At 33.9% G+C, this 27476-nt stretch overlaps 1 protein-coding gene across 2 annotated transcripts in view; it reads right to left on the bottom strand.

Annotated features, from left to right (window-relative positions):
- The window catches only part of VPS50 (VPS50 subunit of EARP/GARPII complex), a 122656-nt gene that overhangs the window by 80211 nt on the left and 14969 nt on the right, over nt 1-27476 (bottom strand). Inside the window, exons 3-12 of one of the 2 annotated variants that reach the window (XM_026505740.4) lie at nt 23632-23754; nt 22281-22352; nt 20237-20290; nt 19337-19407; nt 18539-18656; nt 18413-18448; nt 17097-17179; nt 4574-4616; nt 2953-3051; nt 1407-1547 (exon numbers count right to left, since the gene is read on the bottom strand). In XM_026505740.4, coding sequence (XP_026361525.1) covers nt 1407-1547; nt 2953-3051; nt 4574-4616; nt 17097-17179; nt 18413-18448; nt 18539-18656; nt 19337-19407; nt 20237-20290; nt 22281-22352; nt 23632-23754 — 840 coding nt within the window. The remainder of the gene's footprint in view (nt 1-1406; nt 1548-2952; nt 3052-4573; nt 4617-17096; nt 17180-18412; nt 18449-18538; nt 18657-19336; nt 19408-20236; nt 20291-22280; nt 22353-23631; nt 23755-27476) is intronic. The other variant, XM_044386519.3, reaches the window with a different exon arrangement.

Raw genomic sequence — 27476 nt, 5'->3', positions numbered from 1 at the left:
TATATCGCACTTTAATAATCATTAAATTTGTGAAAGAGTCCTCATGATTTATGAAATGATTTTAAAAAGACATTTTTTAGCTATATTAACAAACATCCACTGTCATTATTAACTCAATCCTTCATCTATCATATATAATCACATTATCCTGAAATATTTATTATAACTCAAGAAAGATTTCTCCAGATCCCAATGAACATATATAACCTGCACTTCTGACAAACTCACTAAAGAATGAAGGTTAGCTTAATTTTATACTAATTCCTGGACATAATTACAGTAGAGAATACATATCCACTTTCTAGAACTGTTATTTTCTGAGTTGATGTTACAAATAATTCAAGAATGTCTCCAGTGAGAGACACAGAACATTCTTGAGCCAGAATTAAAGAGACCAAGGTCAACAATGACCTCCACATTGTCAAATCAAGTGGTCAATTCAGTAATATCACCATATGCAGACTCTCAGAAGCATCTGACATAGGTTTACAGTCAATTCTTTTTGAAATACTCCCTTCCATAGGCTGTTCCACCATCTCCTAGTTTTTCCCCCATCAGCTCGCTGCTCTCTCTCTGGCCCTTCTCCTGGCCTCTACTCCTTACCAAATCCCTGAATGTCACAAGGCCCAAGGGCCCCTCTATCTACACTCCTTTCCCCAGTCTTCTTATCAAGTATCATGGCTTTAAGTACAATTAGATTCTGATGACTCTATCACTTCAGCTCTCATCTCCATAAGTTCTCTTATCCAACTGCCTCCTCAACCAGCCCCCTTGAATGTTAACAGTTATCAAACAGAATTCATGCCTCTCACTACATATCAGTCTTCCTTGTAAACACAAATGACACCACTCACTGTTCCCCCAGTTGTTCATCATTCTCTTTTCCTCACACCCTACATTAATCCATCAACAGGACCAATTCTAAAACAGAGCCCAACTCGGTTCACTTCTCCCCTGTGGTTATATTACCTACAGACCTCTGTTTCTTTAAGAATGAAAAGAAATTGGTTACAAACCTGACAGAAACAGCATTTATACACACAGAAAGACTGACTGAAAGTGTATACAGGAAACCAGCTAAGATGATTGCTTAGAAGAACCTTAGATGCAATCACAGAAGAGAATTAAGAGCCTGAGAAAAAAGGGTAAAAGAAGCTATGACAGAGTAAAGAGTCCATTTAGAAGCAACTGCACTCCATCAATCTGTACCATCTCATCAACCTTTACCATTTGTGTGACTGAATCTTCCATTATGAGAAAAAGAACAATATGAGAGAAAAAATAGCTTTGGCAAACATATTTCTTTCTAGGTCAGTAGGATCTTCAAATAATAGATGCAATGAAAAAGAATATGAATTTAAAAACTAAAAGAGAGGCAATATGAATAGCATTAAGTTACTACATACTGTACAGAGATCCTTATATTGCAGCTTTTGGAATTTTGTATCTGTGTTTCCTGAACATAGTTCCACATAACCAAGAACAACTTGAAACACAGTATTATGAATGGCTTGAGTGAAGTGCATGTGAAGTTGATCCATTGCTGTCTGTGGAAAGAAAAAAAACATACAACATAATTTCATGTTATTAAAATAAATAAATTTCAAAGGATTTGAAAACAGGAAAAATCTTTACCAACTATAGATACATTAAAAAATCACTATTATTCATAAAATTTTAATTGTACTGTTATTTGCAAATAACCCTTCAAATAACCAAAACATCATATCCCTAAAAATAAATCTGAATCGTGAACACTGCTCTGTTGCTTCGTATTTATGATTGGTATCCATCCTGCTCTTTTTTAGACATGTCATGTATAATCACACCTTTGAATCCCTTACATTGTTCAGGATGTTTCTCAATGGTCACCTTCTCAGAGAACCCCTTCCCGACTACCCTGTATAAATCAGTACCTTCCATGACTCTATCTACTCACCCAGATATACAATTCTTTATGGCACTTGTTACAACCCAACACCCCGTCCATTTATTTCTTTAATGTTAGCTTCCCTTACTAGAAGATAGATGAGGGCCCGTATCGAGGTGCCTGGAGCAATGCGCACAGTAGGGGCTACTAAATATTTAATGAGTAAAAGAATTAGTCTAATGAGAATAATTAGAAGTTATAATCATATTTTCAAAGGTCTTTAAACATGTCCAAAATTACCAAGTGTCTATCATCATGTAATTTCTCCTTGGCAGCTTAAGGTGCAAATTAATTAAGTATAGTAGACAACCAAATTTCTTTATTTAGACTTTAAAATGTAAACAGATTCAATGGTTTGGTAAATTCTTAGATCTCCTTCTAAGAGAAGAGACTATTTAAGGAAAGAAAACATTTACATCTACCACATTTAGCTGTTTTATAGATGAATGTATAATCCTGTACATATGGAAGGTACAACTAACTTTCAAACAATTACCCTTGCTGCAAATTTTTCAAGGAAGCGTTTGAGCAGTAAGAGAATGTAAAGCCACGCAACGTGGGAGTAGCGAGGTCATTCAGAGAGCAAGAGAATCCTTTGAAAAATCTGATAAATGAAATGGAGCTGCTTTATAGATAAACATACACACTACACAAAAGTTTACATACCACTTCCAGGGAAACAAATTAAGAAGTTTTCATTCAGGACCAAGAACTGAGGTTAAAGACTACACAACCCCTCCAACGGAATTATCTTTTATAACACTTTTTTAAAGAAAAACTACATAAAATTGTGAAAATATTAAACCTGACAAACACTTCATAGCTCAAAACAAACTTCTGTCATGTTTTAATCACACTCCATACGCTCAGACTATAGGAACCTATGTTAATATGGCATAAAAATTTACTTTGTTTAATGAAACATTTTAAGGATAGGACATTAGTAATATTCAGGCTTGAGCATTCATAAGGATCAACAGATTCCTGTTTAAGAAAAAAGCAAACATTCTTTCAAAACCAACCTGTGTTTTTCCAAGAAGTCGATAAGCTTGCTGAACCTTGGTGTAATGGTTAATATCAAAATTCTTGCAGATTTTGGAAAGAGCTACATCCAACTGTTCCTATGGAATTAAAACAAGAGGCAAGAAGCAATTAAGGAATTAAGTTTTCAAGGCAATGATAAGAAAGTACTAAGACTAATTTTTCATTTTTAATTAATATCTAAAGACATTTACTATCACACTAGATTTAGGAGTCAAAAACAAATTTAAATAAAAATATAAATAGATTGTAATTCTCATGTATTACCAACTATAATCAAGTTTACTAAGATGTCATTAAAATAGGAGTAATCTAAAGACCCATGCCTAGTGTTTCAAGGGATACAAAATAAGCATAAGAGTTACTAAAAGAATTTTATTTTTTATTTTTAGGTTACATTTCCTCAAGCACCTGCTAAAATCTTACAATTACATGAACTGAATTTGTAGGACTATTAAAATATAATAACAGTCCTTCTACAATCACTGAAAAGTAATTCTCAACAAAACTACATTGACCTACATACCTCAAGATATGTACTTTTATATCTAAATGCGCCCCCTTTGTTTAAGGATTTCTATTTCAATGATTTCATTTCAAAATAAAATGATTCTCTACATAAGTACAGAATAATATTGCATATTGAGAGTGAAGAAATACTGAGCTTTCAAAAGTAAGTCCTCAATATTCAAGTGATTGTTTACTTAAAGGATTTTCAAAGTATCATCTTTATGTTTATCAAATCAACAGAATAATATTGCATGTTGAGAGTGAAGAAATACTGAGCTTTCAAAAGTAAGTCCTCAATATTCAAGTGATTGTTTACTTAAAGGATTTTCAAAGTATCATCTTTATGTTTATCAAATAAACATAAACATGTTTAACAAATAAACATGCCACTCTTCCAATTGGTAAATAATTGCATTTATGATGTAAACCTACTTTCACAAAAGGTTGTTTGAAAGTCCAGCCTCAATTTTTGTTAAGTACTCTCATCAGAAAAATGATAAACTAAAATACCAGAAAATAACAATTCTTATTACATTTATTAAAATGAATACCCTGCTTTGCAAAGATTGCCAAGAGATGAACTCTGAATAAATCTAGGAGGAAAAGTAATACTGCATGCTCATAATGACATATCTTTTCCTTTCCATTTCTACGTTTTCAATGAACTGTATGAAATATTAGAAGGTTTAGGAATTTAGGAGGGCTCATCAGCCAATAATTATTCTTATTTAAATCAACTCACTGAACTAAAAAAGTTAATAATCAAAAAATAATTAATACATGGTAAATATTTTGGCTATAATTTACATGAAAACATATCTATGACTAACAGTTTTGGGATTTTTCTAGATATGGTTGTTTTCAGATACAAAATACCATTTTCAAATCCCATAACTCCAAAAGTATTATTGAGTTTACAAGAAGATGAACATTAACTCGACCATGCACAGATATCCCAAATAAAAGAAAAACAATAAAGTGCTGTGATCTAGAACACTGGTAATAACACAAAAATCAAAACATAAGATGCATATGTACTATTCAAAAACCTCTGAGAAGAGAAAACCACTTAACTTACGAAGTAATCCTTACCTCAATTTGTTCCAAAGTATCTTGAAGCTTTGAATTCAATTCACTATGAAATAAAAGAGTTATATGTGACTCTCTAAAAGAGACAAAGTGCTCAATAAATACACTCTAGCTGAATAAATAATTCATAAATTCACAGATAAATAGTATAAGTGGTAAGATATGCTGACTCTACAGACAGTGCAATAAAGCAAGAAAAATAAAAAGAAAAGAATTAAAAAAGAATAAAAGAGTCATAACTGGCAGCAACAGAATTGTATAGATAGAAACTCCTAACGAATCGATAGACAAAAACTAAGAATTCAAGAATTCCAAATTGATAGCAAGTTTTAAAGATTAAAAAGTATAATATAGATAAAAAGTAAAATTTCAAAAGTAAAATCAATTTCCTATATACCAAGAACAAAGAATTAGACAATGAAAATTTTTAAAATACCATTTCAAAAAACCAAATACCTAGGAATAAATCTAAAAAAAAATAGACAATACAAAACTGAGCTAAAATAAAGAAGACTGAAATACTGTGGAAACAAACTATAACTTTCAATATCATTAGGATATCAGTTCTCACCAAAATGATCTAAAATAACTGAAATTTTAATTAAAACTTCAGCAGGTTTTTCTTTCTGTGTATGTATGGAAACTGTCAAGCTGCTTCTAAAACTTATGTGGAAATTCAAATGATTAATAATAGGCAGGAATATCTTGAAGAACAATGTTGGAGGACATTTACTAAAATTAAGGTAAAGGTAATAAAGTCACAGCAATAAGATAGTGTAGTACAAACAGAAGAATACATAAACGGATCAACAGAAAAAGAATAAAACTAAAGGGCAAAAGGCTTGAACAGATACTTGACAAAGGAGATGCCTAATTGGCCAATTGACATAAAATAGGCACTCCAAGTAGGCATTCAGGAAATGCAAATTGAAACTACAATAAGAACATAACAACCAGAATGGTTAAAAATATTTTTTAAAGGTTAAAAAAAAATGACAACAAATGTTGGCAAGGATGCAGAACAAATGGAACACTGAATTCAATGTTGGAGGAAATTGATAAACCTCTTTGAAAAACTGTAACGTCTACTGAAACTCAACATACATTTACTCTATATTCCAGGAGTCCTAGATACATATCTTACAGAAATGCTTAAACAACCTTTGCAGCATTACTTGTAACAGGCAAAATTTAAGGCAACACAATTGTCTATGAATAATTAAATGGATAAAGTGTGATATATTTATATGATGAAATACTACAGCAATGAAAATATATCACCTGAATCTCAAAAACAAATTGACAAAAGAAGTCCACTATATAGGAATCACTACATGATAACATTTATATTAAGTTCAAACCTGGCAAAACTAACCTTAGTGACAGAAGTTAGAACACTGGTTAGGTTACCTTGGGAGAATAAGGACTGAGATTGGGTATGAAGGAAGCTTCTGAGTTAACAGAAATGTTCTATTTGCATTTCTGGGATGTAACTACACAACTATGTTCACTTTGTAAAAATATATTTACTATACACTTAGGATATGTAGTTGAATCTGATTTTCTTCAATTTTCCCTGGGTCAGTTAAAAAAAATTAAAAACCAGAAGTGACATTACTTAAATTATAGTATTCCATTACTGAAAACAATCTGTGATATCTAACAAAATAAATACAAGCATAGAGAAAATATTTTAACAAAAAAAAATTACGGCAAACTAAAATAAAATAGAACAAGTGAAAGGTATAATTATACAAGATATTTTTTACAACTGTTATCTGTCATGAACTTGACTCTCAAGGTCCTAGCAGCCAAAACAAATAGGGAGGGTCCAAGTACACAATTTAGTGTCCATAATATGAAAACATACCAGCACTCAAGGGAAAAACAAAACAAAAAAACCAATGGGAGAAAATTTTACCAGAGTCCTGAAAAAGGGAACAATGACCTTTTATCTCCTAAGGTACAACAGTCTTGACAATAGCCTTACAAAATATATAATGGAGTCACGGATTCCTTGCATTTGCTTCCTACAGAAACTTTTAATGCAAGCTGAGGAAATAACACCAGAGTGATGAGATATATATAGATACAGATATAGATACATGGATATAAAGCAATGTATCAGAAAAGTAAAGCCAGTAATACAAGTACCCATTTTTTGATGGTCTCAGGGATAAATGTCCAAACATATGGAGGAATTAGACAATTTGCTACAAATACTACTTGTCATAAGCACACTTTTCATTAAAGTTGAGAACTGGAGATTAGTAAAAACTGAGAGTGAGCAAAACTATGTACTTTGACAATCAACAATACAGAGTTGATATCTTATTGGAAAAATTAAGGTCTCTAACCAGGACTTACGCCTGAAAAACATCCACAGCCACAGACATGGGTTAAGGGAATACTTGTAGGAAGGACTGAGATTTTCCTTAAAAAAAATAAATAAATAATAATAATAATTCTGGGAAAACTTCTGTTCGAAGAACAATAAATGAATGAATGAATGAATGAATGAAAATGAGACTTAAAGGCCCCAAAATAATACACCAAAAATGATGGTCATGATAAGTACCCTAGTACTTAGAAATAATAAGTTCCTCAGCTCCACACCCTCACCCTCAAATCAGTATCTTCTCCTGCAATTGTTCTTTCTCCCACATTCTCTCTCTTTTGATTCATATCACCACCACCCATTCAATCTAAGCTGGAAATCTCTAGGTCATCTTTGATTCTTCCCTCTCTTCTTGTGTTAACTGAAGTGAATACTGACAATTTTACCATTTCAGTTATTTCTCATACTCACCTATGCTTCTCCTTTCTCAATTGTGTGTCCTAACTCAAGCATTACCACCTTTTGCTTGAATTATCTTAATGGTCTCCTAATGGATCTCTGCACACAACACCCACACCCATCCTTCAATCTGTCATCCATTTATTTGACAAACACCATCAACCTACCATATACCAAACATTGTACAACATCCTCCAAAAAGCTCTCAGGGATAGTTCTGAGCAGGGGTCTCAGTATTCTGTTTGACCCGGCAGACACAGTTTTTCCTCTAGCTTCTATGTGAAAGGCTTCAGGAAAAGCCAGATCAGTCCTGTAGGCCTGACCATTTCCTGCTATCTCACATCTGGCAGCTTCGTGTAAGTTACCTGCCTATCTCCACAAACATCTGAGTTTGCAGCTCCTAATTAAAGCAGAAATAAATTCATATTAATCCACTGCTTTAAAATCTTTGGTGGCTCCCCCAATAAACCAAAGATAAGCCCCAAATTAGTATGGCGTGTAAAATTCTTAACAATGACATGAAAAATGAACTTCCCCTTCACTTTTCAGTGCCTACATTTTAGTCATGTGGACTACGGGCAATTCCCCTAAGAACCCCAGACCTTCACACCTTCTGTTCTTCTTTATAATGTTCATGAGAACTAGAACATACATTCTCCTTTTCTCACTCACAAATGTCCATCCGTCTTTCCAGGCCCATCCTAATGTCATCTTTTCTGGGAAGTCTTCCCCTGTAGACTGTTCTGCTCAGTTTCACAATGCTCTGTTTCTAGAATCCCACATGATAGAAGCGAGTATCTGTGACTGTACCCCTAAGCAGAGACTTATTCTCCAGGACTCCCCAGGACTAACTAAACTCACTGCCTGACTCACTGGTCAAATTTGTGATTCGAAGAAAAAGGGTGAAATTTCCCCATCACATTCCTTTAGCCCCTATTTTCTACCTCAATAAATAAAACTCAGAGATAGAAAAAGAGAAAGGAGCATCTTTTAGAAGAAAAAGAACTGCATTGAACTCTGGGTCTACAGGTGCCTTAGCAAGAGGAAAAGAGAGATAAGCAGAACTAAAGCAGTTCCACTCCTCTATCATATAGGACTGAGAAGTTCACCTAAGGCTGAAGATACAGATACAGATACAGAAAGGCAAGAATATCTGGAATGATAACTAGGTTAGAACTGGTAAGTATATTCTTACAGGTAGTATTTTGAGTTTGGTGGAAAAAGAAATACATTTAAGCTCATTCGCAGTTGAGAGTAATGATTTCTTCAACTCCTCAAATGGAAAAAACGGGCTTTAGTGTTTATAAAATTATCACAAATCTGGATGGTTTTACTGCTTTTATTATTTATGACTAAAATGACTCTAGATCCATGTGTTAAGAGTTAATGTAAACATAGTAATGTAAATAGTATGTATAATATTTTAAATATAATATCTATAAATCAAACATTTTGGCTTTCAAAGGGCACCTGGGTGGCTCAGTTGGTTAAGCATCTGACTCTTGATCCTGGCTAGGTTGTAAGACCAAGCACTGTGTCGGACCCCATGCTGGGTGTGGAGCCTGCTTAAGATTCTCTCTCTCCTTCTCCCACTGCCCCTCCCCCACCTCTCTCTCCCTCCTAAAAAAAAAATGCTTTTGAAATCTACAACTGCATTTTGACAATAATTTAGTACTAATTGAAAATACATATATAACAATTATGTGAGTAAGGAGTGTATATACTAACTGTACAGCCTTCAAAGAAATCTTTAGCCATCATTTAGAAACACGAATTCAAGTCATTTCAGTCAATTAATCAAAGTATGCTAAAAGGATCTACACATAAACATTTGGATAAATAAAAGCTACATTATGGTAAAAAAAAAAAATTACCAGTTCTAAGATGCAAGGCTAAAAGCTATTAAAGGCTATCTGCAAGCTGAATAAAATCAAGCAAACAATTCTGGAGGGCATTTTTAACATCACTACAGAAAATATTAAATATAACATATCCATGAATAACTAATATTGTTCTTTTAAATAGCTGATCTAGGACATATACGCTCATAAAATGAGTCCTGGAAAGGTTGCATATAAATCAGAATTTTGTAACAATTTGACCATACAGAAAAGCAACATGGTACAGAGGTAATTAGCATCTTAATGCTCTTTCCCTGGTCTGTTGTTAATGAGTCATGTGATTTAAGTCTCTTAATATTCCCGGGCATCAGAAGTGTGCTAGATCCAAAAGGCTGTCTCCCACTCTTAAGTTTCAAGATCCTATTACAGGCTAAGTATCAGTTACCCAATTACTGCATCTTTGTATATGATTCAGAAGAGTGCTAAAACTTATAAAATTAGCTGAAGTAAAATTTATACTTCCAAGTTTATACTTTTATGTCCATTGACCCTGGATATTCCAGGTACTTAGATCAGAGATCTATTCCAGTGGTTTCAATCTAGTCACAGCTGGCACAGAGTTTATTAACATTCTTCAGAGCAAACCTGACTTTCAAATACTTTGAAGCTAAACCAACAATGGTGAGATACCATGAAGTGTCCACATGGTCCTTCAAACCATGTACAGACTGTGAAAGAACTCCTAAGATCACAGTGAATCTACTCTATTCAGAATAGAACCACTCTGTCTTCACTCTGTTCAGAAATCAGAGTCCACTACTAAGAATACTACAGATGTTCAAAACATCTCCAAACATTATGAATTCTAAATCTAGAGCAAATATCAGGCCCAGGAGCCAAATTTAGCCAACAGCCTATGTTTCTAAATAAAGTTTTATTGGAACACAGCCACGTGAACTTATTCACATATTATCTACGGCTGCTTTCAGGCCACAAGGGCAGAGCTGAACAGTTGCAAGTGAGACCTTATGGCCCACAAGCTTAAAATATTTATTATCTGGCTCTTTAATGACAAAGTTTGCCCACCCTGTGCTTAAGTTCAGCAGACCTTTCAGTTGGTCAACTGATCTAAGTTAAAATGAAAATATTTACGTGTGTGTGTGCATGTCTGTTTACATGTATATTGAATGTTTTAAGTACAATTGTATAGCCGTACTTCATTTACTCATTTCTGATTTAGACCCAAAATCTTCTCATTTGAGTGGAGCTTTAACTTCTTGGTTTTATATAAGCCAAATCATACATAAATTGTCAATAATTTCAAGTTTCAGTTTCTCTATGATAAGGTAGGAACTTGAAGAGAAATGCAAAACAATTCAAATGCCAAATCACATTTAGTTCCCTTATGTCCCCCAATTTTTATGAGTTGTCTCACCTACTTTCATAAACCTGTTTCATTATTTACTTAAACAACATAAATACAGTAACAAACACAACTGGTAGAAACAGGTTTAGGGAAAAAAATACAATTAACTCAGCTACTGGAGCAGATGAATAACAATCGGCCTCCTCGCCATGAGCTTCCGCTGTATATAACAGTTATTACATTATCCGACAGTAGAGTGTAGTAGTGGTTAAGAGCAACAAGCTCTGCATTCCAGGAGACCGAAGTTTAAATCCTGACTCTGCCACTTATTTTACAAAGCATCCATTTCCTCATCTATAAAACAGAGATGATAATAATGTCTCCGTGTAATGTTCTGTCAATACCAAATAAGAAAAGGCAAGGGAAATGATTAGCACAGTGCTTGACACACAGAAAAGTCCAAAAAATGTTAAATATTATCACAACCATTGTCGCTATGACCACCATCATGATTCAATTTATAAAAGCTAAAATATGAAGCTTTAGTGAAAAAAACCTTATTAAAGTCTAATTTAGAATTACTGTACAGTCAATGCTGTCAAAGCGAACAATGCCTAGCTTCTATTCACATTCTTATGCATGTCAATATTTCTATTCCTGTAGGGGTATAAGAAGCAAGCCATTCACAGCATGAACATTTCTGATGGTCTTTTGTTTATGTACTCTGTGTTCTTAACTGGCATATTATCCCACAGTCCTGCCTGTTAACTGCCTGTTATTATAAGCTCCTAGAGAACAAACACATTTCAAAAGCTCTTGGTATAAGAAGTAACACAGCATCTCATGCAGACAAGGATTAAATACTACTTCATTCTTGTCTTATCATCTAGGAGTAAAGAATCTGATACAGATGACTTTCCGACACAACTACTGTAGGAAATTTTAGAACAACAATTAAAAAGAGAAAAATCTTTAAAGTTTCTCAAAAAAAAAAAAAAAGGCATTATTTATGAGAATGAGAACAGCATCTGACCCTGTCCTATAAACAGAAGGCCAGAAGACAACTGAACAATGCATTCCATTTTCTAAAAAAAAAATAATTTTCTTTCAATCACGGGTGTGGACTAAATCAACATCATTTCAAAATCTGAAAATTGATTTCCCACATATTCCATATTAGAAAAAATTCTCAAAGGGATAACTGTAACAAAACTATAACAAAACAAAACAGAGGAACATATAAAAAAAGAAACATTATAGAAATGGTAGCAGTTGAGTAGGACCTAAAAAAGGTGAAAAATGTTCAACAAATAAAAAAAAACACCAATGGATTTTGATTTTCATGTAGAGACAAAGGATTACTTTTCATTTTTTATAAGTTCAATAACTCTACTTAGTCCTACAGATAATATTTATATAATCACTACACAGTAAATACAATTTCTATTAGGTTAATTTTTCTAGAAGTAACCTATGGAGAAAACACAGATTTAATTATAGCTGCAAAAAGAATATAAATGTTACGAACTTGACCAAGTAAAAATAACAGTTTCACTAACATATCCTGGAAGACAGAGAAGAAAAGTAAAAGAAAGTATACCAAATTCTATCTTTTATTGATATTTTCAAAGGAGGAGTAAACAGTCAGAGAATCAACAACTATCTACAGTGATGAATCAGGAAAAAGATATTTTAACACAGTATTTTAAATTACAATGAAATCTACTGGAAAAAAAAAACTAATAAGCTATAAAAATGGTTTATTCCAGGGAGTAGGAAAGAGAATGGTGGGTAAGGCAGAAAGAAACTTTCACCTTTTGTTTAAGACACCTTTGTTTAAATATTATGTTTTGCCATCAGATTTTACTTTACATTATTTCAAAATGGTGCAGCATGGGGGAGGGAGACTGAGGAAAACAAATCAAAGTAAAAGATAAGGACTGCAGACAGTATGAGAATACCATGCTGTCAATAACTCCGCCCACACAGACTGAGCAACAAGGACTCCAGATCTACTCATGGGTCTAGGTAGCTGGCCTGGTAATCCAGCCAAAACACTCACTGCCCTGAACACTACCCCAGGCAGTGTTCCTACCTAGGTTCCCCTTGCATGAACCTAGACAAAGACAGAGCATGACATCTTGCTAGAAGGGAATCAAGGGCAACAGGGGAAGCATAGTCCCTAGTATTGCTGTATTTGTACCAAAAACCTGTGTTCATTATTCTATGATTTAAAGAAGTTCTACAATCTACAACTTTATTCCACTGCCAAGTTCATATTCTGAGGGGGAAAGAAAGGTATTTTGAAGATTATGAGAAATTAAATACATGTGTCTATGCTAAAGTATAGTACACAAAAAAGATATTCTAGTTCCAGTGGTATACAAACTTTTGAGTGCATAATCCAGAATGCTCTCAGATTCCCTCAAGTAGTTTCTTTCAAATGAAATAAAAAAACAATAAAGCAGTTTTGACTTTTAAAAATAACTTTTCTTGAAACTAATTTAGATAAATTTCAAGTGAAAAAGAAATTAAATGCTTCATTCGCAGACATACTTTAACGTAAACACACTGATTCCTATTCCCAGTAAATCCCAAATACATGACTCTGTCGATCAACTCAAGAAATGTCAAATAATGTAAAAATGTTCCCTGTCAGTTATAAAAGTGAACAAAACTGGTGCTACTCTATCTTTTATTAAAGATGTCGAAACATACCATATCTCAAGGAAAATACAAGGTATTGAAGGGGTACAAGTTTTCTTTCAGTTTTCAATCAACTGGGGACATCCTATTACTTGGTACTTTATGTATTAAACTACACAGTCATATAACCTGAGACAATACAGTCAAGGGCTCTTTGTGCAGAAGCAAATACATGAATTCTGTTTTCATGCTTTCAGAATCTTAAGACTCAGCCCTCAGTTGCCCCATGTAATCTACTGCTAAGACCACAGGGTCTCTGCCATCTGCCAAAACCCTTATTTCCAACAAAAGAGCAATTGTGACTAGCAAAGAAAAGAGGAACATACACTCTACCTAGGAAAAATTAAGACATGGACAAGCACGTACATTGTGCATATGAACTTGCCTGAAGTATATTTAAAAAAAATTACATCAGAATCCAGAAATGCTCTGCATCACATGCTGTTCTCTTATGGACATTTCTAAAGGGAATGTACTTCAAGATTCTCCAATCATCAACAGAAATGAAAATACATTTAAATGTTAAAGAAAATGAGAGTATAAACAGTTGGAAATTAATTACTATTCCTAAGATTACCAGAATGTCAAATGATTTTTCACTCTGATTCACTCAGGTCCAAGCAAAGATTAAATCTGCCTTTCGTTAAATTCCACAGCTCCAGATAAATTAAATGAATTTTTAAAGTGTTGACGAATCATGTCTGAACAGTCCCAACCAGAGAGCTCAAGAACAGGTAGAGTACTATATTTAGAAGACCAGAGGAAAATGAGCAAAAGAAAGGAAAATAAATGCACAAAATAAAAAAGGTACATCCAATTAATAAAAACAAAAAAGGAAGATAGAATAAAATTCCTTTCATTTTTGTGGACTCAACCTCACCTACACGTCAACTACCTCTATCACTGTATCTCATATCCCATTATCTACAGGAAGTAAGCAAATTTCACATGCTGTCCCAAGTAGGAACAAAAGTGTAAAAAAAGGGAAAGGGGGTTTGGGTTAAGCAGGATGAATGGTGGTCAGCAGAGCAAAAAATGCTGGTATGTGAGGAAGAATTCCGGTGGAAGACTTGGCATCGCCATCAAACAATTCCAACTAATAGCAAAGCTCTCTGAGCCACGCTGACATTGTCGCTACATCACCAAGTTAGAAACACAACTCTAACAGAGGTCCTGCCAAGCCGAAGGTAAAATTAATTCCTTGGGACATTTTAATATATTTGTGCATGTATTTTTACCTATTTTCAGAGGATAAGACAAACTTTTCTTTTTATTACATGTACAATTCACATGTGTAAACACAGCATGCCTCTTATATGATGCACTCCCTAAAATAAAGCAATTATTATTCTAAGTCGCCATTATAGATTTTTTCAATTTCAATCTTTTCACCAGGTCAGATAACTGTAGTCACAGCTTCTCCACCACATATCACTTAAATATCTTTTTTTTTTAAAAAAGATTTTATTTATTTATTTGACAGAGATAGACAGCCAGCGAGAGAGGGAACACAAGCAGGGGGAGTGGGAGAGGAAGAAGCAGGCTCATAGCGGAGGAGCCTGATGTGGGGCTCGATCCCATAACGCCGGGATCACGCCCTGAGCCGAAGGCAGACGCTTAACTGCTGTGCCATCCAGGCGCCCCGAAATATCTTAATGAGAAAGTACTCAGAAGCTAATTCACACTAACTTTAAGAAGCCCAAATAAAAATTCCTTTAAAAAACATTTTGTATAGTTAACTCTCATCAAGTAGATACTTTAGCACAGCCCAAATTCTTAATTATTGAGAGAAAACTAAGTGCCAATATATGTCACCTGCTACCTCAAATTCCTGCCACCAAATTTCCACATCCATTCTTTCCTATTACAATAGAAGGTGACCTTTTCAAAGTCAACTCTACTATAATCCCTACAAAGCCTTAGCATAATATTATGTCCTCTATTTTATTTTCAAACTCTCACTTTCCCATAGGTTTTCAAATATGCAAATTTCCCCCTCAATTTCACATCTCCCCTCTTTATAAAATTTCCTCATCCTATACTTATGCTTCAAGCAAACCTGTCCCAACAAAGTCAGCTATGATTTCTTTGCTATAAATCCAATGGATAGATACTTTCAGTCTTCATTTTGCCTGTTATCTCTGCAAAAGAGACTTCATCCATCATGATAACCCATAATCTCCTATCCACAACCCTCATACCTTGTCATAGCTAACTCCTATGCCCCTCCTTCAAGTCCTCCTTAATGTTGACCCCGAAGGAGAGTTAGATCCCAATGCTTCCCTTGTATGCTCAACACCCATCTCCCTAAGACCCCATCCCACCAACTCACTCTGCCTTCTTCAATCCAAGCCCTTCTTGATAGATTACCTACATAATCTAGAAAACCAGAATTATAATGATTACATTATGCATAGTCCAACACTATTCAGCCAATTCTAAAGCAACGCACCTGGCATATAACACACACTCAGTAATGTACAACTGCCTGAATTATGTTCACCCAATCATATATAAGCTGTTCTCATGATAACTGATTTAGCACCACAAAACAAACTAAATGTGTGCTAGGTCTCTTCAGGACCCAGAAGGCCCCTGTTAGAGATTTTCAAATACATTCAACATATTAGAGCTAATTCTCTATTTACTCAATTAAAAAAGCTAAATAACTTAATCAAGTCTTTAATACTGACAGTTAATCAGTGTCACAATGGATCAAAACAAAATATCCCTGGAACTACCCAACTACACATTTCCTAATCAAATAAAAAGTATGTTGATTCAGTATGCACGATCCTAAAGAAAAAAATACCATAAATATTAAATAGCATCTCTAGTGGGAAAATAGCTAGCTCTTATCGTACATCCTGTAGAGACCCGTGATGTGGGAGTATATTAAAAGAAAAAAAATTAATTAAATCTGCATTAATGTTTTGGTCCTTCCTAATCCTTTTATTTTTCAGATACTAACAATCGACATCTACACCATGGGTGCATCATGCTTACTGACTGCCAGAATTTCCATACAGGACAGACTGAGCGGCTATGTTCTAGGATAGGTATGAATTTAATTTGAAACTGGGTTTGCTTGGCAAGCACACGATTTTACTTAGATTGTATGTTTACCTGAGATGGTTTTAGAGGAATGATGGAAATTATACCTGGGGATTGAGCCTCCCCAAGGGACTGCCACTAGTAATGCAAAACCTTCATTTTAAGCAGACCAAAAACCCATTAATAAAGTAGAACTAATAGCAAAGGCTGTAATGGCCATTTTTACACTGTACATTTTATAAATAACTACAAATGAAAGATGTAACACATCAAATACATAATCACTTAAATATGACAGAGATGATTATTACATAAAATTAAATCACACTTAAATTTTCCAAAATAATTCTTATCAGGAAGAGCCAAACACTTGAACTGTCTGGATCTGAAAAGCAAACTGCAGTAACATTCTCAATATTTATAAGCCGGGGAAAGTTAAGGAAGAAAAATTCCCAAGGGATGCAAGAGAAACATAAACAGATAAATTTATTCTTCTCTACTACTCTATAAATTGGAAAGAATATGAAAAAAAAAGTTTCAACGAGGTGAAAAGAAGGGGTAGGATTAAAAAGTATCTGATCTCTCACACCTTAAGAATTATTATTTCTAATTTCATTGTACTGCCCGTTTATGAACAAGAATGTTAAACTAGAACATAGCACTTAATATTAATTTTCAATGTTTGTTAACATTGTATGTTACACAGCTCATATGTTAAAAACTGACAACAGAGTCAGCTTTAAAATTTTTATATTACCTTACCTTATGCAACTGTAATGTTTAAAAGTGCTGGCGGCTTTCTGACATTCCAGGCACAACTGAATAGCTCCTGGATAGTCTTCCTCCTTAAGATAACAACAAAAGTCATTAAAAAGGAAACATTTTTCCTAAAGTCCCTGAAAAAAAGAAATCTCTGTTCATTCTCCATCCAAAAGTTACAGAACCAGAAAATTTTAATTCCTCTTAAGTAAGGATTAGAATATCAATGATAATTAATAAAATATAAAGAGACCACTAGCTCCAAGCCTAAAACGTATGCATAGAAAAAATAGTTTTCCCTTGTATACACAGTAACGGCCCTGTAAGACCATCACGTGTGGATAAAGCCTACACAAAATACTAAGCTGCTTCACAGGGAAGGTGTTCTTTAACTGTTAATATATCTTCTTTCTAATGTTTATATAAAATGTTCCAAACCAGTATGAATTCCACTTGTAATCAACACTCAAGGGTTCTACCACCGAGATATCAATAAATATTTTAAAACAAATAAAGTTGTTAGAAAGTGAAATATTCAGTCTATGGCCATACCACCCTGAATGCGCCCGATCTCAACTGATCTTGGAAGCTAAGCAGGGTCGGGCCTGGTTAGTACTTGGATGGGAGAAAGTGAAACATTCGTTAATAGCCTTGGAATGTTTTTATCATCTAAACAGTAATTTAATGCCAAATGAAATTTTCATATGCATTTCTCAAATCTAAGTTTAGAAGTCACATGGTGATTACTGAAAACCATAAAAAAATTTTCCTATGCTCATCTCTATATTGGATAGGTGTACTTCAAACCAGGGGATGCTAAAATAATGACAAAGTACCTACCTGAAGGACCTCAAGTATTATGGGAAACACGCACATTACATTATGCTTTATAAAACAAGTAGGCAGTAACAAATGTCTAACAAAGAGAATGCTAACAAAGCATCAAAGAGAAAACAGCTCACTCAGAAAACCAATTAATATATGAAATAGTAAACAAAACTCAAATATGACATATTCCTTAAATTATTCCTACATGTTTTATACAAAAGATAATTTTATTGCTATTTGGGTGCAAATACAATCAACATACTGAAGTTAACATTCCCACATTGCTACAAGGTAAACATTTCCCCAAATAAATTTTTCTAAATGAAATATGTCAATAGAAAAATGCTCTAGAGCAAGTACCTTTACATGTCTAAAAATGTTCTTTATACCAGGTAGCAATTTGAAAGAAATGCACATCTGAATGTTTTCCACTATAATTTTTCTATTTAATAGTATCAGGATCACCAAATTTCCAAACTTTGTTTACTTACCTCCAGCATTTCACTTAAGCGCACATCTGTTCTTTGCTGGAAAAAAAAAAAAAAAAAAAATCAAAGGTAAAATCTGTTTCAACCATAAAATTAAGTCTTCATTTTTAAATAGTAACCTGTATATACCAATGTTTTTATAGTTCTCAGAGATTTCAGAAGTCCAATCAGCAACTGACGTTTCCTTTGATTTGCAAGAAGGCCTAAACTAGCTTGAGTAAAACCTTCCTTGGCAATATTCAAGTGTCTGCAAAAAAAAAAAGAATACTTAAATTTTTCTATTATATTAAGAACACTATTCACAGAACAATTAGGCAACTGACGAGGTGGTACCCTCAATTACTCTTAAAAACAGGAATTGTGACTACTACTTGACAAATTTATTCAACGGCTCAATCTCAACCAGCATTACTCAAAGCATGGTGGGTGGACTGGTGCCAGTCCTCAAACTGTTACTGATCCATTACAAGAAAAGTACAGAAATGGAGAATAAGTATTAAAAAAAACCACTTAGAGCAAAAATTGACATAATACTTTTAAGTTTGATGAATTAATAACAAAAAAAATTGAGACTATATTCACTATGCCCTTGGTTATTTTCTTAGTATTTTGTTTTTACTGCATTTTACAAAAATAGTCTGTTGTAAGTTGGAAATTAAAAAAGAAAAAAACTGATCCTTATAGTTTGAGAAGCACTAATCTAAACAATATAAAAACAGTCATATGTTAAAGCCATAATGAGATTTACAGATATTTCATTTCACACATACTTTCTTAGCGCAGTTTTTAGATAATATATATTCAGTTAATGAACAGTATTCTAGAAACCATAGTCATAATAAAAAAATCAATTATCAATGACAGTTTCACAATTTTTCTTGAAATATTTTCCAGCTTAAAAAACAAAATATTTATCAAATGCAATACCTCCTCCCATTTGTGCAAATAACAGCAGCTAACTGAAGACCCGTCTGTAATGAGGTAACTCTTTCAAGTTCCTATGGAAAAATCAGGTATAGGTTATTGTGGAGGAGGCATTTTATTTTTCTTTATTCTTCATATGATACTCTAAAAAAAACTTTAGTGGGTTTCAAAGAAAAGCCTTCTTGGAAAACAAAGTAGCAGCAAAGATAGCTAAAATTGAAAACTGTTGGTATATCTTTCACAAAATGATTTAAAATGTCAACTTTCAAATGATTTTCACAATGACATAAGATAAAATATTTAGTCAGGATTGCTTATAAGGAAATCTAGATCCAACCTGTTTTATACAGGCATAAACAAATACTAATAATACATCCATTGAAATGTCTCTACCCAACAGAACTTCAGAAGATAATCAAGGATATGACAAGTATGATTTCTGTTTGCTAAGACGCTTTGACAACAAATGTCTTCATTTGAACACTGGTAGGTATTTCAATGGATTTTGGAGTCTCTGATTTTCTGATTCAAAGACAGATTCAGTTATAAGATTCTAATTTTATTATATTTAAAGACAGACTGTTACACTGCTATTGAGCAGTCATTATTAATGATATACATGTTACAAAGTACACAGAAGGAATTTTCACTGAGTCTTCTAAAGTTTGGAAAAACCGAAGAGATTACTTTAAAATCAATTACAAAACTCACTTCATCAGTTTGGTAAATTCCCCCAAATGAGAGAAAAAAACATACATATATAGCCCCCCCCACACCCCAAATAGAGTCAATACGTTGCTATAGAACTACAGACAAGAGAATAAATTACTTCAACAGTTTCAAGTATAAGTCACTTAGGCATTTTTTAAATTTTCCTATTAAAAATAACAAATATCACCCTACCTTTACATAAGCAGGCTGTTTTTCAAGGATTAAATCTGCTACTTTTTTAGAGACCTATAAAACATGCAATCAAACAAAGGAAGTAAAAGAAAAAGCCGCATACTTCCTGTTCCATTTTACATTGTAAATTTTTGTAAGAATATTCCTAGGTCTTCCGAATAACTTCTACAGCAGATATTGGCATGCTCTGGGCTATGAAATTAATAAAAGAGATACAACAGACAGCATAATACTTGGTCCTTAATAGAAACTCAATAAATGGTCATTATGACTGTTAATAATAGGAGAATCATCTGATTGCCAGCATGCACAAGGTGTGAGATCTTAAGGGTGTAAGATTTGCTTTTACAAAATGTGAACTTGTAAGATAAATAATCAGTTGAATTTATGGACACAGTATCTGGGAAACAGAGAACATCCTGTACCCTTTAGAAACTTTGTACCACACAAAAAGACAAAGAGTAATTTGGTCCTCTACTTCTGAAAACTTGAAAACGTGTTTTTTGGGGGACTTTTTTTGGAATGTTATGAACATACCTAAGGTTTCCTTGGTCAATTCCATGAAAAATGTTAGTGTAAGTAAGAATTATAACGATTTGGAATATGAAGCTCTCATTTCAGTTTCAGGGGCACCTGGCTAGACTACCCTACAGGTACCATGGAGCATGACACATTCAAAGCATTTAGTGAATTTCTGCTCCAAAAACTCAATTAGTTCAGTTTCCCTTCCCCTTCCCCAAACAACTGAGAACAAAGCATTACACACACATTCAACTACTGCATTAATCCTTCTATATTTTCTTAACTCCTCTGAATTTGTATAGATAGGAATTTATATATAGACAGAAACCGACCTAATTTTATCAAACTGCGTTTTTAAAATAGTTTAAAATAGACAATATAGTTGTTAGTTTGCACTGTGTCAGGCAGTGTACTAAGTGCTTTCCCTACATTATCTCAATTAGTACTCATAACAATCTATAAAAATGGGTTCATTTTCCAGATGAAAGACCTTAAATATAGTAGTAACTGATCCACAGCCCCCACAGCAACGCCGGATTCAAGCCCAGGTGTTCCAAATTCCAAAGGTCACTGTGCTATCTGGCCCCTGTCATGGGGCTCATTCCCTAAAGAATACTACCACATCAAGCACAGAGACAGATATGTACATATTTAAACATGCTGAAACCAACAGAAGGCAAAAGACGTCACCATCCACTGGAATCTAGTTCTCCAAAAGCACAATATACTTTTACCACACAGCCCTCAACTGGCCAAGTCCCTTCCCCACACCACTGCTGCTACCCCCAGGGAGATCCCAGCACCCACTGAGACTTCGGAGTGTAGTACAAAAGAAGGAGAAGTACAGCTTCCTTTATTTGTCAGATGTATTATTAAAAATCACATCTTAAATTCAAACAGATAAATTACTACTGCTCCTCTAGTATTAAAAAAATTAACAAGATCCCGTACTAACATTATTTAATCTTCTACAGTATAATCTGAGTTTTATTAAAGGAGCTCAGCCTAGTGCAAGGAAAATCACAGAATCACAGAATTTTACAGCATCCGAGAAAATGCAAGCCTAACCCGTCACTTCACAGATTTAGCAAGGCTAAGTGACTTGTCCAATGCCAGACAATTAATCAGTGACTACAACTGTAACATTCTGAATCTTAGCTCTCTTTTCTCATTGGACCTATTTCAACTAGAAGTGGGGGCCTTTATTATGAGGTAAGAAATTATAGTAGGGAAGTGACAAGGAGCCTAAAAATACTTAGCAATCTAAAAAAAAGTTCAAAAATCTTTGACCACATTCAGGATTCCAGAGGAAAAACCCCTCAGTTCTAGAAGCAAATCTATATCAAGGTAATGTGAGGGAAACTGAATAGGCATTAAATTTTTAAATAAATGTATCATTGAGTCTGAGTCATGTTAAATAATATTTGTTTAACATGTTAAGTTAAAACATAAAATCTGCAAACATTACACCTTCCTGCTGTTTCATTTAGTTGTATCAGAAAGGAAGGTGTTTTTTACTTACTGCAGCTTGCTGTTGTTTCAGTTTGTCTCTGTACTCCTCTAATTCTTGCAAATTGAGAACAGGAGGGAGCTTCTAAAAAATACCCATAAATAAAGAATAAAAAATAGTTTAATTTGGTTTCATTTACCTGCATAACTCTGACTTACTATACTCTGTGCATGTAAAATAGTCTCACCCATTCCCACCCACTCCTCTTGGCCTCCCCACTTTCCCCACTAGACTTCAGACACAAAAGCTTCCACATGTTTGTTGCCCAACCCTCTGGGGCTCAAGTTCCATCCCTCACCCAGCGATATAGGACAGGAGAACAGGAGAAAGTCCCACATCCTAACCTCCCCCTTTACCAGCCACAGGTATATCCCTACTTTTCTACCACAGAACTCAAAACATATTTCCCCTCTGAAATACTAGGAATAGTAACTAATCGCTACAGTGTGATAGTAACAGTTGCTGGAGTACATTCTAGATTACACATCAGCTTTCAGAAGATAGAAAACTAACAAAAATGCATACCACTGTGTATACTAGAAACTCCAAGTTTCAGTCAATGGATTGATGAAACTCAAAACGAGCAGGGGCTGACTGTGTACACAGTGCATATAAAGTATGTATGCATACTGTATTTGGTTTCCTCTAAAACCAGATTTTACTATTCTTTTTTGAATTTCCCATAAATTTAAAATTTAAAATGCCAACATTATAAACATCATGGCATAGAGGTCTTTACATGGCTAAACAATTATGTAAAGACACATTCATGATTAAAAGTCTTGAAGTTTCTCTAAACATATTTTTTTTTTTTTAAAGAATTTATTTATTTATTTGACAGAGATAGAGACAGCTAGCGAGAGAGGGAACACAAGCAGGGGGAGTGGGAGAGGAAGAAGCAGGCTCATAGCAGAGGAGCCCGATGTGGGGCTCGATCCCAGAACGCCGGGATCACGCCCTGAGCCGAAGGCAGACGCTTAACCGCCGTGCCACCCAGGCGCCCCTCTCTAAACATATTTTGACAAAATAAAATAAGATAGAGGCAGCACACCAACATATTGTATGCTAGCAGTTAAAAACCAAAAATATAGAAATGTTTCCTGGACCAATATTCTACAGCTGCACTTAATTTTACATTTTTAAAAATAATTTCATCATTAAACAATGTGGATAGTTCAGTAAATCACAATGTGGTCATCATAAACCAGTCCTGGTATGAAGGAAGGAAGGAAGGAAGGAAGGAAGGAAGGAAGGAAGGAAGGAAGGACAGATGAACACCCCTAAAAAAGCATTCAAATCTCATCCACCAATTCAGTCACTGAACAAGATAGGGTTTAAATGGTTTTAATGAATTTTGTTTTACCTCCAGCTCATATTTAACAATATCAAATGAGTCCGTAGAAAAATATACTTGTTCAATACTATTAATTAGTTCTTGTTCAGCTTGAGGGTCACTAGGCTGCTCTCGAAGTTCTCGAAATTCCTCCTTTAAGAAAAAAAAAATCGCAGTTAGAGTACTTGTACTGGTTATAATTCTACCTGCATGGATATAAACAATCATCTGTCTTAACAGTCACAAATCTCTTGGGAATTGTTCCAAGCAAGGAGATAAACTGACAGAAAACAGGAGGGTTCATGGAAAATTAGGACTACTAAAACACTAAGATACTAAAAACTACTCATCTATTGGAGAAAAAAAAAAACAACTGGCCAGTTTGAAGATTCAGATTTTATTTTCAATTCAGTTGTGTGTGTGCCAACTGGTAGGTGAAAGAACTTAGATGTTTAACAAAAGGAAAAACCAAAGTGACTATGTAGTATCTATCATACATACATACTATATATATATTTTTTTTCCATCATTTAACATTCTAAAATCTGTCTCAGCACAGATAACCAGGGAATATCTCAATGACTTGCAGGTCACAATCAGCATTAAAACCCTGAGCAGAAAGACATCCTTCCTTGAGCTGGAAATCTCACTGCTCAGCTAAGAAACACTGGCTCCAGAAAAGATTCACAAGTTTAGCTCTGTAATCCTATGAGGCTTCCTTCAAAGTGTGCTGATAATGCAATTAATGATCTAATTATGAATCTAAAGCTCTGTATTTGATGAAACACTTTCTTTCTAATGATACAGAATGGAACTTCTATAGATTTATACAACTAAAAAGAACTTGACAGACAAATCCCTACCCCTCATGTCAGCATTCTTATCTTATACAATTTCACTGCATAATTGGATAAACCTTTAGTTAACTGGGAAATTTCATTAATTCAGACAGCCACTCTCTGCCATACTAATTAATCAACACATTATTAGAGACATATAACAATTTAGTCCTTTTTTTTATTCATATTAATCTCAAATACATTTAAGAACACAAAAGAAACTCATATTTAAAATAATTTTATAGTCATTAAAATAGTAACAAGAATCTTTAATAAATCATCATTAATTAAATACATAGAAATTATAATGTCAATTAGAGAATATTGTTTTCCAAATAGAAATACTCCAGATTATTTTATTGCAGGGCATAGATTCCATTTATAAAAAAGAACCTAGCTTATAGATCTTTTAGACTTTAATTTATAATTTAAATATGTAAAATTATTAATTATAAAATTATCTCCTCTTAGATTCAAGCTAAAAGAAAATATTAGAGCAATAAATCTGAAAAGAGAATAGTTGTTTATATTTAAAATTCCAATAAATTTAAAAGAGAAGGCAAAGTCATACAAAAATCAAATCTACATAATTGAAAGTGCATGGGAAAGAAAATGCCTCTTCTGTACCAAACTCGACTAATACAATATATTAACCAAAAAAAAGGGGGGGGATCAAATATACAGTCATCAGTGATTTAGCATGCAATCAAATACTATGAGTAAAGTAAGAAATCCAGTGTCCTAACAGTGGGAGCTGTGTTCCTCTCTGTGTGTGTGTGTGTGTGTGTGTGTGTAGGGGGGGTGGTTATCGACAACAAACAGACTAATCTGCACTGCACCCTGGACAATGACACTAAGAAACAGACTTGGGTTAAAACCACACCACTTACAGAAAGGTTTCCAACTTGACTACTCATGGGCAACCTCCAAGCATTTAATAAAATCTGAAATGAGTGAGACATGAAATGGAAAACGAGATCAGAAATTCCTGGCAATCTCCCTAAGAGTCCACAGGCATTTGAAACACCAGCTTCAGATGCTGCGAGCTGAGGCAGGGAAAAAGACCCAGGTGAGGATATGGCAATGCTGCCTCCCTAGGAATTTCACAGCACCACTAACAAACAAATATAGTCGGTACCATTCCAAAAAAAAAAAAGAAAAAGAATGATCATAAAAATTGCTAAGATTGAAAATAGCAAGTACGAAATCAAGCAAAAAAATTCAAATAGACTGCAATAAATGAACACTTTCATCTTAAATATAGAAATGCCAATGACATATAACTCCATGCTGAGGTTCTCCATACACTACCTAATTAATTCATCTAAAACCCTTAGGTTTTAGTTGTGACTCTGGTATTAACTTGGGCAATTTAGTCTCTCTGTGCCTCATTTTTTTCACCTGTAAAGGACACACACACACACACACACACACACACACACACAGTGAAACAAATATCCAAAGTTATTAAGAATGTCAAAGGGAAAACATTATTTCATTTATAAATATCTCGCAAGTCTACATTTCACAAATGTAATGAATCTGTAAAAAGAGTACAATCTGTATATGTATATAAAAGGTCAAGTGCCATTTCTTCTTGGAGAACTAAGCAAATATATCACAGACAGCAGACAAACCCGTATAATTTCAAGAACAGACACATAACACTTGACACTCGAAGTAACCTAGACTAAGGAGAGGGATAAAACCAAGAAAGGCAGAGAAAAAAACATAGCACACAAAGTAGAATTCAATCCAAAACAAATGCCCAAACTATATATCCCCATAAAATACCTCTCCTTTCGGACAATTTAGTTGCTCCTGTGTGAAAATACACACCTGAACTCATTTAGACAAATTTCATTCTAACTAGATTCTGACCACCTTGTTTGTTTGAATCCCACTGCACCTGATGCAAGACTCTGCTTCTACCTGATCATTCCCTACATGTTTCACTGCGGTTAGTGCCCCCTGCTCAATCTGATAACACACCTTTTAAGAACTGAGATTTCTCCTTACTCTCCATCATTATGCTCTGTAGTGCCAAGATACATTGAAGATAACAATCAATGATCTAACTAAAATTTACAGTGAGCTGTATAAAAAAAAAAAAAGAAAGGAAAAGACATTATGTTGTTCTGATAATCAAAACTTCCTACGAACTCTTAATAAAAGCTCTCTTCTAGCTAGAAATAACAAAAAATGTTAAGTGATTTTAGGGATACTTTAAGCATGTAAGTTAGAAAAATAAACAGAAACAGCAAGATTGTATATTCTTACCACAATTACCCCATAATTCTGCCATTATATAAACTGGTTTCCTTGAATTGGAAATATAGAAAAATACATAATTTTTCACCTAAACCCAATTTTGCAAGCCAATATATATGTATGAGGCAAAATTTTACATAAACAAAATGAACGAAAGATTTCCTACAAAAAAATTTAAAAGGCAAAATCAGGGGACCAGAATAACAAATGAAACTTCTTATACCATATTAAAATACGTGATTTCTTTTCGAGTTACAATAATATTTGATAAGCTAAGTTTGAGAATCAAATATTTCAGTCTAACAGACTGCTACTATAAAAATTCTTCAAAGAATTTTATTTTACAGTAAATTTTAAGTCACATAGTAACTAATAAGTACATGTTATCATTAAGTGGTATAAATGTTCTATAAACTTGAAAATCCAAAAACAATATATCAACAACTATAGACCATCAAAATTCGCCACAATTACACTTAAAGAAAGAGTACATTGCTTACCCGAAAATTAAAACTGAAGAAAAATTAAAATTAAGGTAATGAATTTAATTGTAAACGGGATAAAAATAAAAATCCAATGGCAAAAAAGAACAAATCAAGTCTCTCTTCCATACTATCATTAGGAAATAGCCCACCTACTTTCAAAGCTCTCTTATCATACCTTTCTCAATTGAGTCACATATTTCAATTTAACATTTTAAAAAATTCCCACTATGTAAGAATTCCCTATCCTAGGCCATACAGAAACAAAGGTGAGTAAAAAAAT

The sequence above is a fragment of the Ursus arctos genome, unplaced genomic scaffold (assembly GCF_023065955.2).
Source record: "Ursus arctos isolate Adak ecotype North America unplaced genomic scaffold, UrsArc2.0 scaffold_3, whole genome shotgun sequence".
Lineage (NCBI taxonomy): Eukaryota > Metazoa > Chordata > Mammalia > Carnivora > Ursidae > Ursus > Ursus arctos.
The sequence above is the reverse complement of the archived record's forward strand: the minus strand, read 5'-3'. Positions and strand labels throughout refer to the sequence as shown.